The 13,587-nt window shown below is 42.8% G+C and overlaps 1 protein-coding gene across 1 annotated transcript; it reads right to left on the bottom strand.

The window, feature by feature from the left end:
* Positions 1 to 8,310: 8,310 nt before the first annotated feature.
* Positions 8,311 to 13,212, bottom strand: LOC130277628 (hyaluronidase-1-like). The gene is made up of 4 exons (XM_056528349.1): positions 12,904 to 13,212; positions 10,773 to 11,714; positions 10,376 to 10,465; positions 8,311 to 9,718 (listed from the first exon to the last, which is right to left on the bottom strand). Exons 1-4 carry the CDS (start codon positions 12,928 to 12,930, stop codon positions 9,329 to 9,331), a joined length of 1,449 nt encoding a protein of 482 aa, XP_056384324.1. The 5' UTR covers positions 12,931 to 13,212; the 3' UTR covers positions 8,311 to 9,328.
* Between the last annotated feature and the right edge of the window lie 375 nt (positions 13,213 to 13,587).

The following is a 13,587-nucleotide window of genomic DNA, read 5'->3' as shown; positions in this document are numbered from 1 at the left end:
TAAAGGATAGGGGTTAAGATGTTTGATGGCAGGGGGTCCAGCCACTTGGACCCTCTACGTTCTGCGCATTATGGCAATTGGGGGGTTCTGCTTGCACAATGGTTCCATTTTCATGTTTTGTAAACAATTTTAACCCCTTAAGGACACAGCCCTTTTTCGCAATTCTGACCACCGTCGCTTTACGAATTAATAACGCGAAAGCGCTTTTACCGAATATTCTGATTCTGAGTTTGTTTTTTCGTGACATATTCTACTTTAATTTGGTGTTAAATTTTCGGCGTTACTTGCATCCTTTTTTGGTGAAAAATCCCCAAATTTCATGAAAATTTTGCATTTTTCTAACGTTGAAGCTTTCTACTTGTAAGGAAAATGGATATTCACAATAAATTTAATTTTTCTTCACAAATACAATATGTCCACTTTATGTTGGCATCATAAAATGGACATATTTTTGCTTTTTGAAAAAATTAGAGGGCTTCAAAGTAGAGCAGCAATTTTCAAAAATGTTCAAAAATTCAAATTGCTAAATCTGAAGGGACAGATGTTACAGAACTACAACTCCCAGCATGCCTGGGCAGTCCAGGCATGCTGAGAGTTGTAGTTTGGCAACATCTGGAGGGCTATCATTTGGGCACCACTTTAACAGTGGTCTCCAAACTGGGACCCTCCAGATGTTGCAAAACTACAGCTCCCAGCATGCCCAGACAGCCTTTGCTGTCTGGGCATGCTGGGAGTTGTAGTTTGGCCTTCCTAGTGGTTGCCACAGTAAAGATCACTTTACTTTCACTTTCAATTCCCCCCCCCCCCGGTCGCTTCCCTACCTGAGCCAGGATCCAGCAGTTTCCAGCGAAGATCCGGGGTCCCCAGGCATCTTCTTTGCAGGTACCCGGCCTCCATCTTCTGTCCATGTTCCCCTCGACATCCAGGGGTGGGCAGAATGGGGGGTTGCCATGGCAACCCACTGTCCTGCTCTGCCATTGGTCAGAATCAGTTCTGACCAATGGCAGGGGATAGGAGGAGATCGCAGCACTGCGACCTCACTCCTAGTCCTCAGGATGATTGGGGCTGTCTCTGACAGCTCCAATCATTTCTATTTTCCGGGTGATCGGGTCACCAGAGACCCAATCAGCCCGGAATAGCAGAAAATCGCATGTCTGAATTGAAATTCGATTTCCTGCAATCGCCGACATGGAGGGGGGGTCTCAGGACCCCCTGGGCGATGTGCCAGGGTGCCTGCTGAATGATTTCAGCAGGCATTCCGGTCCGGTCCCCAACCGGCTAGCGGTGGGGACCGGAATTCCCACGGGCGTAGGCATACGCCCCACGTCCTTAAGGACTTGGGATGCAGGGCGTATGCATATGCCCGGCGTCCTGAACAGGTTAAGGGATGCTCTAAAATTCTGTTTTATTTTTTGTAAGATCAGATCAAATCCTTCTAATCTTTAAATCCCTCTGAATAAATCAGTGAAGCAGTTAATAAAGAATATTAGATGATCAGACCACTCACTGAAGAATTAAGCCTCCTTCAAACTTTTAGTGCACTATGTTTGGGTTATCTGTTGGCATTCAGCCACAAAGACAGGCTTTCGTATACCACCACATACCTGAGCCATATCCATTTAGTTCAAGTATGCTGCCCCCCCAAATCCCCCTCAGGTTCTTGATTTGGTCCCTATATAATCTTTTGGTCCCTGCATGTTCTTTACTTAGTATCCCCACATTCTTGCCTTGATCCTTACATATCTACCCTCCGGTCCTTAAAGCGTATATATTAGATCCCACAATAAAAAAATAAAAAAACTGTATGTTACTCAGTACCTCATCCTGATCATGTACATGTAATTTTATCTATCTGTCACCTATATTTCACAAAAAATTGCATATCACAGCTGCTCAATGTCTTTTCAATTGTCTCAAAGGGAGGGGGCATGTCCTTCTCTGTGCACACACAATGATTATTGGAGATTTCCTGTACTCTACCACCAAAGACAATATGGTGAGTGTATAGCTTAGATCTTCCCATGTCATTCATGTGTGTCATCCTTAGGCAATCCTGTAATGGCGGGACTTGTAGTTTTGGAATAGTTTGGATAACACTTTTTTAAGCAGTGTTCCCTTCAACTGTGTGCCTACAGTTTTTACAAAACCACAACTCCCAGCATGCCCAGACATTCTTTCACTGTCCAGGCCTGCTTGAAATTGTAGTTTTGCAACAGCTGGAGGCACATGTTTGTAAAACTCTGTGTTACAGAGGTGTTGCTGCAGGCTGTATTTCTTCTGCAGCCTTGTCAATCAGCCAATTTGTGTCCATGACCCTTGGACACACTCATGCTGCTTTGGGACTCAACATTGTCCCAGGAGGTATGGGGAACCCTACTGGTGGGATTTTCAAAGGCAGCTTTTTTTTTTTTTAACTAAAATGTAAAAAAAAATAAAAAGTATAGAAGTATATTAGAAAAACTATTGTTTTTCCAAGATTTACAACATTTAATGTTCTTGCCTCAATCTCAATCTTGCCTTGGTTTTCCTGTCTCTCCTTCAGCACCCCATCAGTCACATCTTCTTCTTGTGCCTTCATTAATCGATTCTTTACAGGCTGTGAGCTGCATTATGGTGCCTAAGAAGTCTATATATAGGGGGAGATTTATCAAAACCTGTCCAGAGGAAAAGTTGCCCAGTTGCCCATAGCAACTAATCGGATCATTTCTTTCATTTTTCAAAGGCCTTGTTAAAAATGAAAGAAGCGATCTGATTGGTTGATATGTGCAACTGGGCAACATTTCCTTTGCACACGTTTTGATAAATATCCCCCTATATTTTTTTTCTTCAGATTAATAGATTTGTGCTGCTAAGAGTTTGCTACGGATATATTACCTACCAGGAAATCACCATCAGGGACATAACAGAGTACAAAAAGAACCATCCGGGCCACCTGCCTGTATGAGTGAAATTATAGCCAAATGTCTGCAGCTCCAAATACATAGAAGAGTCCCGGCATTCTAGATTGTTGCATCTGTCACTGCAATGTGCACCTACATCAGTTGTGGTTATAAAATGATATACTTAAAGGGGTACTCCCGTGGAAAACTTTTTAATCATCTGGTGCCAGAAAGTTAAACAGATTTGTAAATCATCAAATAAATGAAGAAGTGATAAAGGGAGGCACATAACAAAACCACGTGTGTAAGTATATGGGTGGAGGAAGCGTGAACAACCAAAATAAAGGTCCACGTCTCAGAGGTAAAAAAACAAAGCAGTCCAACCAATGTAATGAATTGTAGTCTAGTGGTGGTGCCGGGATCCAAGAAGTAGAAACAAATATACGGTAAACATGAGAAAAGATCCAGCAACTCACGGCCGAGATGACAGAGCAAGTGGAGGCACAACAAGGAAGCAGGTAGACAGATGGATGTAACGGGAGGCTCAGAGGCGACTAACCGGTTTGTTTCGTACAGGTGTACTTCATCCAGCCTCAGGATGAAGTACACCTGTACGAAACAAACCGGTTAGTCGCCTCTGAGCCTCCTGTTACATCCATCTGTGCCTCCACTTGCTCGGTCATCTCGGCGGTGAGTTGCTGGATCTTTTCTCTTGTTTACCGTAGAATCACTTCTATTAAAAAATCTTAATCCTTCCAGTACTTTTTAGGGGCTGTATACTAAAGAGAAATCCAAAAAAAGAAATGCATTTCCTCTGATGTCATGACCACAGTGCTCTCTGCTGACCTCTGCTGTCCATTTTAGGAACTGTCCAGAGCAGGAGAAAATCCCCATAGCAAACATATGCTGCTCTGGACAGTTGGGAGTTGCAGTTTTGAAACAGCTGGAGGCACCCTGGCTGGGAAACAGTGCTCTTTATAACCTGTCAGTATCTGAAACCGGGGGGGGGGGGGGGGGGGGGGCTGGGGATGGGGATGAGCCCTTACCAACTTTCCTGGTTTCCGATGCCCGCTTCTCAGGATGCTGCTGATGTATGTGCGCGCTCTCGGCTCCTGGTGGCCACGCGCTCACACAGGCAGTGAGAGGGCCGGGAGCGAGCAATGGGGGGCGGGACCTACTGGCAACCAAGGAAAACGTCCCTGACGTAGGAGACATTTCTGACTGGTATGTGTCTCAGAAGGCAGGAGGAACCCCCTAGTGGCCAGTTTTTTGACTGGCTTTTTCTATTTGAAATCCTAAAAATTTTCTGATGCAAGCAATTGCAAAACATATTGGCCCTCATTTGCTTAGAAAATCGGGTTGTAAGTCTATCTTGCTTAGTTGTCGGGAAAAAATCCACAACAATTCAACAAATTCGGGTTGGAAACCTTTATAAATACGTGGGAAAGCTCAGAAATGTCGGGTTACGCCCCTTTTTCGGGTTTGGGAGAATCCACATCGGGTCTGTCTGGGAAAAATGTCGCATCATGTCGCAGACTGGCGCACGATGTCTGCGACATGGCGCAGACAAAGATGCGCCAAAAAAACCCGACAAAAGAAGTCGGGTTTAGAATAGTAAATGAGGGCCATTGTTTTGCAATGCTTTATAACATATCAAAAGTTTTTATATCTGACAGTGCCCATTTAAGGGGTTAAATAGTGTGACCTATAAAGATCACAGCATTAAGGGTATGTTCACTCTGAGTAATTGGGGCGGAAATCACGCTGAAGATTTCCACCCCAAAATACTTTTTTTTTTCCACTCAGAATTAGCAGCGATTTCACGCGGAAATGCAGGTTTCATGTGGATCAATACTCCTCTTTCAAATACTCCTCTTTTTTTTTTTCATGCAGAAATTCCGCGCGAATTCCGCGTGGAAATGCTTCTGACTGAAAAAAAAAAATAACATTGATCTCAATGGGAGAACGACGCTGATTCCGCCTGAAAGAAAGAACATGTTCTTTCTTCATGTGGAACAGACTTCCTCGTCAGAATTCTGCTTGAAGAAATTCCTCAGTGTGAACTGAGGGGCAGAAATTCTGCACAGCTCTATGGGGGTTTTCACTGCTGAATGAATTGGAGAGGAAAAAGTGAGCAGAATTACTCGTGGAAATTCCTCTCCAATTCCTCAGTGTGAACATACCCTTAAACATTAAATGCTGCTATTCCCTGGTGTCTAGTGGTCCCATAGACCCGCCCTCTCTTTTGTACTTGATAGTCCATTTGCCTACTGGTATTCATTGTTGTACTATGTTTGTCCTGTTTTATTGTAAAAAATGTTGTATGTTGTAAAAATATGTATAAAAAAATAAAAATAAACAGATGCTTCCCCCAGAGTATTAAAGGGGTTGTCCAGTAAAACGCTGCTTGTTTTTATGCAAAAACTGCACCAGTTCTGTCCACAGGTGGTATTACAGATCACCTCCATTGAAGTGAATGGGACTGAGCTGCAGTACAAAACAGCCTGCGGTGCTGATTTGAAAAAAGAAAAAAAACTGCATTTTTCTAATACTGGACAATCCCTTTAACAATAAAGAATAACTCCAGAATGTGAACTGAGCTGAGTAATCTACCCCCGAGGAAAAGTGACTGCCTGCAGACAAGAGTGTTCAGCCAAAGCCATGAAACTGGACTGGTATGTAAAACACTGTGACACAAAACTGCAGATCATAGCAGGTATAAAGTACTAGACTACACTACTATAATCTACCGTCACATTTTTAGCCATTTTAGGTCTATGAAAGGCTGAATGAAGGACAAGTAATATGGTCTATTGCTCTCTGGTGAGGCTGTATGAGGACTGGATTTATTATTGTCCATTATATCATTTTTTAAATGGTAGTTTTCACCAACTTTCTGCTATGCAGGTTTTATCTGTAACTTTCAGTTGTCCCTGAGCTGGAGGACCAGCTGCTATGATGTCTACCATACACTGCACACACAGAAGAAATCCTCCTCCCCTATATTTTTAAAACAGACAAAGCACACCCTCAGCCGTAGCCACCACATGAAGGACGTATATTGTGCAGTACTAAGTAGTTGAATTCATGAATCAAGGTTGCGGTCTAATATTCACTTTAAACTGTAGTCTCTATGCCAGTGTTTCCCAACTGGTGTGCCTCCAGCTGTTGCAAAACTACAACTCCTAGCATGCCCGGACAGCTTTCAGCTGTCCGGGCATGCTGGGAGTTGTAGTTTTGCAACAGCTGGAGGCACACTGGTTGGGAAACACTGCTCTATGCAGATTCTCAGTCTGCCGGTGTCTACTGGCTGCATGTACTCTCATACCTCAGAGAGCAGATAGTCTGTCTTGTCTTTCAAAACTGCCTTGAGCTGTTTTTGGAATGAATGATGAGTTTAGAATGGAGGCGGGAGGGGGAAGGAAAAAGCCTGATAAGAGGTGAAAGATGCATTTTTCTCAGAGGTTCTTATACACTCAAAGGTTCTTATACATTGCTCAAAAAAAAATAAAATAAAGGGAACGCCAAGATAACATATCCTAGATCTGAATGAATGAACTAATTGTATGAAATACTTTCGTCTTTACATAGTTGAATGTGCTGACAACAAAATCACACAAAAATTATCAATGGAAATCAAATGTATCAACCCATGGAGGTCTGGATATGGAGTCACACTCAAAATCTAAGTGGAAAACCATATAACAGGCTGATCCAACTTTGATGTAATGTCCTTAAAACAAGTCAAAATGAGGCTCAGTAGTGTGTGTGGCCTCCACGTGTGTGGCCATATGACCTCCCTACAATGCCTGGGCATGCTCCTGATGAGGTGGTGGATGGTCTCCTGAGGGATGTCCTCCCAGACCTGGACTAAAGCATCTGCCAACTCCTGGACTGTCTGTGGTGCAACGTGGCGTTGGTGGATGAAGCGAGACATGATGTCCCAAATGTGCTCAATCAGATTCAGGTCTGAGGAACGGGCAGCCAGTCCATAGCATCAATGCCTTCCTCTTGCAGGAACTGCTGACACACTCCAGCCACATGCGGTCTAGCATTGTCTTGCATTAGGAGGAACCCGGACCAACTGCACCAGCATATGGTCTCGTAAGGGGTTTGAGGATCTCATCTCAGTAACTAATGACAGTCAGGATACCTCTGGCAAGCACATGGAGGGTTGTGTGGCCCCCCAAAGAAATGCCACCCCACACCATTACTGACCCACTGCCAAACCGGTCATGCTGGAGGATGTTGCAGGCAGCAGAACGTTCTCCACGGTGTCTCCAGACTCTGTCACTTCTGTCACATGTGCTCAGTGTGAACCTGCTTTCATCTGTGAAGAGCACAGGGTGCCAGTGGCGAATTTGCCAATCTTGGTGTTCTCTGGCAAATGCAAGTAACAGAGAACAATACAAAATGGAGGCACCTAACTAACACACCTTTGGAATAAAGACTAGCGCATGCAGATGAAGCTCCATGGTAAATATCGGTTCATTAATAAAGCTGAATACAGCAGTGGTGCAAGGAAGTCCATAGAGTAAAAATGCAGGTAAAGGAGAAAAGATGAGGCCGGAAGAAGTGCACCTCTGAGCTTCCCGCACCATCCCAGTCATCCATGGCGGCTTCAAGACGCTAATGGATGCACAAAGGCAGAGGTAGCGGTTCTGCTGCTGGGTTGTTGCCCTCCTACGGCCTCCTCCATGTCTCCTGATATAATGGCCTGTCTCCTGGTAGCGCCTCCATGCTCTGGACACTACGCTGACAGACACAGCAAACCTTCTTGCCACAGCTCGCATTGATGTGCCATCCTGGATGAGCTGCACTACCTGAGCCACTTGTGTGGGTTGTAGACTCCGTCTCATGCTACCACTAGAGTGAAAGCACCACCAGCATTTAAAAGTGACCAAAACATCAGCCAGGAAGTATAGAAAGTGAGAAGTGGTCTGTGGTCACCACCTGCAGAACCACTCCTTTATTGGGAGTGTCCTGCTAATTGCCTATCATTTCCACCTGTTGTCTGTTCCATTTGCACAACAGCATGTGAAATTGATTGTCAATCAGTGTTGCTTCCTGAGTGGACAGTGTGATTTCACAGAAGTGTGATTGACTTGGAGATACATTGTGTTGTTTAAGTGTTCCCTTTATTTGAGCAGTGTATTTGCAAGGCTTATTGAAATGACAATGTCAATATAATGTCACAAATCTTCAGACATTTACTTCCATATGTGTAACCGATATCAGACGCTTTTCTTATAATACAGTTGTTGTTTTCTAAGTTTGACTGTAAATGGTACTGCTCCTTACAGATTGTTGTTGCTACTTTAGTCCTGGGAGGGACTCAGGACTTTACTATATACTGTATCTATAGGATCAATAATTGCATTCAGGTTTTTTTTTCAATATCATATTTTATTTTTCAGAACATTTATGTCTTTTAAATAATGAAAGATGTCTAAAATTAAACAACTGAAACAAAAAAGTAAAACAGTGCTACATTACATTTTATGCATTTTTTTCCCTTTCACATCCCTTCACCCTTGTTTTCTGCACCCAGAGCTTGGTTCATACAGCGTTAGTGCACCTGTTAATCGAAACCATTAGCATCCCGCCAAAAGCAGGGTTGCGACGTATACTCTAGTCTAGTGACTCTTTTCAGGATGATGTGCTAATTTGAGAAGACTCAAAAGCACAGCAGCCCACCTAAAATGATGCATACGTTGCAAACGGATGCACTAGGTGACTCTGTTCGGTCATTTAAATTAGTGGGGTCTGCTGCTCCCATTTACAGTATACGTCAGCATAATTTAGTGGGGTCTGCTGCTCCCATTTACAGTATACGTCAGCATAATTTAGTGGGGTCTGCTGCTCCCATTTACAGTATACGTCAGCATAATTTAGTGGGGTCTGCTGCTCCCATTTACAGTATACGTCAGCATAATTTAGTGGGGTCTGCTGCTCCCATTTACAGTATACGTCAGCATAATTTAGTGGGGTCTGCTGCTCCCATTTACAGTATACATCAGCTTCCTGTTTTCAGCAGGATGCCGGTGGATACAACTAGCCTTATGGGATATGAAAGTACATATAAACAAAAACATTATTATTATCTTATAAGAAACAAGCAACCACACATATTAATAGCCCCCAGGCACAACTCTACTGGGGTCAGACACCATAACTGCCACTGCTTGTATAGGAAATCACAGACTTATCTCCCCGATAAGGTGTCTTTCCTGTAGCCAAAGTGACAGGTACATTCTGAGACTTTCTACACTGTAGCATCTCATGGCTCCAGGATAACCCGCAGCCTATGATATGTCTCCTTATTGACATGGACAGCAACTATCTTGTGCTCAAAGGTAAAAAAAAACTCTAGTAAAGATTTATAACTATAGATAGAAATGATGCATCATGAGACATTATTGACATATATATTTCCAAGTTACAATCTCTCAGGTCGGATGATCATTGTTCTTCCTGTTGGTGGTCAAGACAGTAACATTATGGAATGACTGTAGGGGGTTATTAATGGTCACCTTCTGTGAACAGTCACTTCCTTGCCATCCACTGTAGCAGCGACAAAGGAACTGTAACCATGTGGCATCCATCTTCTTTCTGGGATGCTTTCTGTGTATCATGTAGCCTTTTCCATGTGGATTCTGCTCAATGCTGAAGAATTGGGAATCCAAGTGCAGATGGTCATCAGAATCAGAGTGTTTACGCACACAGCGGCCATTCCCCGAGCACTGGGCTCTGCTGCACATTGATATGGCTGTGGTGATGTTCTTTAGGTACTTACCCAGGGTGTCATCTACATAGGATTGTACAGCCAGGCAGGAATTCTGCGAACAGCAACACAGTGAATCACTTACCACCCCCATCACATGGCTCTTTAGAGCTGTGTTTCCAACCCAGTGTGCAAAACTACAACTCCCAGCCTATGGCTGTCCGGGCATGCTAGGAGTTGTAGTTTTGCACCAGTTAGAAGCATACGTGTTAGGAAACACTGCTCTAGAGTCTGGGACAGGCATTTGCAGACTAGAAAACCTACAAGTCTTTAACATAAACCACTGCAATTATGTTCTGAAATGTATTCGCAAAATTACGTATACAAGGAAAGAAATCTCTCTCCTGTCCTAAAAGTTTGTTACAATGTGTCAGTGTAGGTAGCATATATCAGTCAGGGGTACAGGCTCCTCGGAAAACATTGTCTAGACTGGACACAGTTGTACCAAACCCTCAGCTGTTTGAGCAGGATATGTTATTAGTCTGTGAATGTTACTCTTATTGCCGCTTTAAAAAAGGTGCAAAAGGAGGGACAAATTTAAAATAATTTTAGCGCAGATATGATGTGTATCAACATTTGTGAATTGTAAAATACCGACAAAAAGCTATAGATAAAGTCCCCCATTGTTTATTAGAAATATGTAGAACATTTAGTTTAACAATCTTGAATCTTTATGGACAGAACATTGTATCAGATCTTTAATTAGTATTACCTTACTGGAGCTGTAGTCTGAGTTCCCCCATAAAATGACACCAGATGCCCCCAGCACTGCACTTTGTCCAATTGTTTGGATCAAATCTTCCTATAGAAAAAGTCAGAACATTGTGGCATCCGTGCTCCCAATATAATAAAGACACTAAATGAAGCAACGGATTACAGGTACCATAGAATACCAAATAATAGCATTTGAATACCAAATTTAGCTCAGCAGACAGCATCACACATGGTAGGATTAGATATACAATTTAGCAGACAGTATTAAACATAATAGGATTAGATACACAGCTCAGCAAACAGTATGAAAGATCATAGGCTTAGATACAGGAAATCAGCAGACAGTATCACACAGAATATTTAGATATAGCAGCTCAGTAGCACAGTATCATTACCTTAGTGAGGAAGTCCATGCCATAGGTATACACTATGCGGGCATATGGGAGAACAGGTAGGTCAGTCCCCCTTCGTAGTTTTGACACTCTGATGGCTTCTTCAAGTCGGTGCCTCACAAATGGCCGCACATACTCAGAGCCTTTTAGGTCCTTGTCTAAGTAGATGTGAGGGTACAGGGCTTGGCTAATGTTCCACAGCCAGCTAATGTCACTGTTCCTCTGCACTTCTTCCTCTGGACATCTCCCACTGTAGTTCTGGCTACTGTTTTTGTACTCAAAATTATAACATTCTGGGAATCCATAGAACCCCCAGATGCCTTGCGGTCTCTGTTTGCGGCCCAGCTTAAGAGTGGCTGTCATGAATCTTTGGGCAGCTGCCTGAAATTGTCTTTTGGCCACTCTCCTTATCTTCCTAAATGACCAATATGGATGCATCTGACTGACCAATTCTAGTGACCGTTGCTGGTAGAGTAGCATTCTTTCCCAGTTACGATCCCACAGGGGTCTCCACTGTTCCCAGTCTACCACTGCCACTCCCCTAAAATTATCATCAGTCATGATGGCTCCTAAGTCTTGGTGAGCTTTCTCCAGATGTTCCTCCAGGCTGCCATTCTGCGGAAGACCACCATTGACTGGTTTGTTGTCTTTGTCATAGAATGGGTAAAGGCCCAGCTGGGTGTTATAAAAGATCACCATCTCAGGGCCCAGAAACGAGTGGTTCTGGTTGATGATAATGTCATAATTGGGTAGGTCAATCGCTACCCCATATTTTTCCAGGCATGGTCGGGTCGGTGCATTCCAGAGAATGACAAATGGCCGCTCTAAGATGTCTATATAAGAATAGGCCAGGATATACAAGTGGGAGAGAGGGAGAAGTGTGTAGAAGGCTGAGAAGTGGAGAAGGCAGCAGGACATCATATCACTATTACTCAGGAGTCCCATCTGAGGAGAGAGAAATTATTATAACAATTCAGCTGACAACATATACACACGTCATAACAAACATAGAATGTGTCGGCAGATAAGAACCATTTGGCCCATCTAGTCTGCCCAATAATCTGAATACTATGAATAGTCCCTGGCCCTATCTTATATGAAGGATAGCCTTATGCCCATGCATGTTTAAACTCCTTCACTGTATTTGCAGCGACCACTTCTGCAGGAAGGCTATTCCATGCATCCACTACTCTCTCAGTAAAGTAATACTTCCTGATATTACTGCAGAAACCTTTGCCCTGCTAATATAAAACTATGCCCACAGTGCTCTCTGTCAATCCAAAATGTTAATACACATAAATGTGAATATTTAAGAAAGTAAAAGGGAAGTTATGGCTTTCTTCAGAAAATATCTGTGTGTGCACAATTATTATGCAGCTAAATTAAAAAAAAAAGCTTCTTCCTATCTCACTTATGTATTTTCATCTGTTAAAGTGAGAATAAACAAACAACTCAAAATTTACTAATAAACGTACATGACATTAATAAAATAATAATCAGTGACCAATATTGCATACATATATATAAATATATATATCTCTATACAAAAGAAGAAGGTCCGGCACGTTAGGTGGTGGATAAAATAAGCTTTCCTTTATTCACAAATCTTGACACGATTCACGATGTGAATCGTGTCAAGATTTGTGAATAAAGGAAAGCTTATTTTATCCACCACCTAACGTGCCGGACCTTCTTCTTTTGTTGATTGGACTTTTGGCCGAGGGCGGTACAGGTGAGCAATCTGGATGTTCAGTGAGAGCGGACTCCACAGTCTCCATTGCATATATATATATATATATATATATATATATATATATATATTCATACAAGCAAAGAAGGTGACTGCAGCACACGGACATATTCAAAGCAGTGAGGTAGCTTTATTCTAGCAAAACAGGTACAACAACGTTTCTGTGGTCTCACACCACCATTTTCCACCATTTTTTGTGGTGTGAGACCACATAAACAGAAACAATGTTCCTGAGACTGCCTGCACCCACAGCATCTGTTTTGTTACTCTGGTTGTGCTGCTCTTTTCTTTTTTCTGCTATATATATATATATATATATATATATATATATATATATATATATAGTCACTTTTAGTAAAAACAATACCAATGTGGTGAGCATACCAAGCTGAGTTCATTTCTTGAGGTCATACTGGATGTGGCATCTCTGTAGAAGGAGTATATAATCCTGGTGACATCACAGTGGCCGCTCCATCCATCTCTGCATAATGTGATGATCTGCAGAGATAATAATAAGGGATCTCAGTGATTGATTCCGTTTTAGATGTAAGAGAAGGACACATAAGTGCACTGAAGACTGTATCTTCCAATGTCATCCAGCTTTCTTGGAGTCCTGAACAGAGCAGATTACAAAGCTGTACAAGATCAGTAGATGAATCACTAATACCCAGGAAGACAGAGACACAACCTGAGACTTTGCTGCATCCACTCTGGATCAATCATTTCTTTTGAGACAGAAAGAAGCAGCAGAGTCCAGGGCACAAAAGGCATTTGCGTCACCCATTGACTCCTCCTCTCTGTGTAGCTGGAGGGGACTTAGATGCAGAGTTGAAAGGTGGAGGAAGCACCATTTAATATTATGTGACATGAGAATTTGTGCTGATCGTATGGGGTGACTATTGGCCACCATTAGATTTTTTATTTAAGCATCTCCAGGCTATGGCGTACTGCCCATAGAGCAACTGCTATGGGACATGTGGGACAGGGGTGCCCTACTGTGGCTGTGTGGCCTGCTTCTACAGTGCCCCCCTACTCTTAAAGGGGTACTCTGCCCCTAGACATCTTATC

Source organism: Hyla sarda, chromosome 6 (genome assembly GCF_029499605.1).
Source record: "Hyla sarda isolate aHylSar1 chromosome 6, aHylSar1.hap1, whole genome shotgun sequence".
NCBI lineage: Eukaryota > Metazoa > Chordata > Amphibia > Anura > Hylidae > Hyla > Hyla sarda.
This window is presented reverse-complemented; position numbering and strand designations above follow the sequence as displayed.

Bases quoted from the DNA above. Each gene is read 5' to 3' on its own strand.
- LOC130277628 (XM_056528349.1), bottom strand. From the start codon at position 12,930: ATGACCTCAAGAAATGAACTCAGCTTG. The intron at 11,715-12,903 runs GTATGCTCACCA...CTCTCTCCTCAG, and splicing joins CAAGAAATGAACTCAGCTTG to ATGGGACTCCTGAGTAATAG. The intron at 10,466-10,772 runs GTAATGATACTG...CTTTTTCTATAG, and splicing joins GCATGGACTTCCTCACTAAG to GAAGATTTGATCCAAACAAT.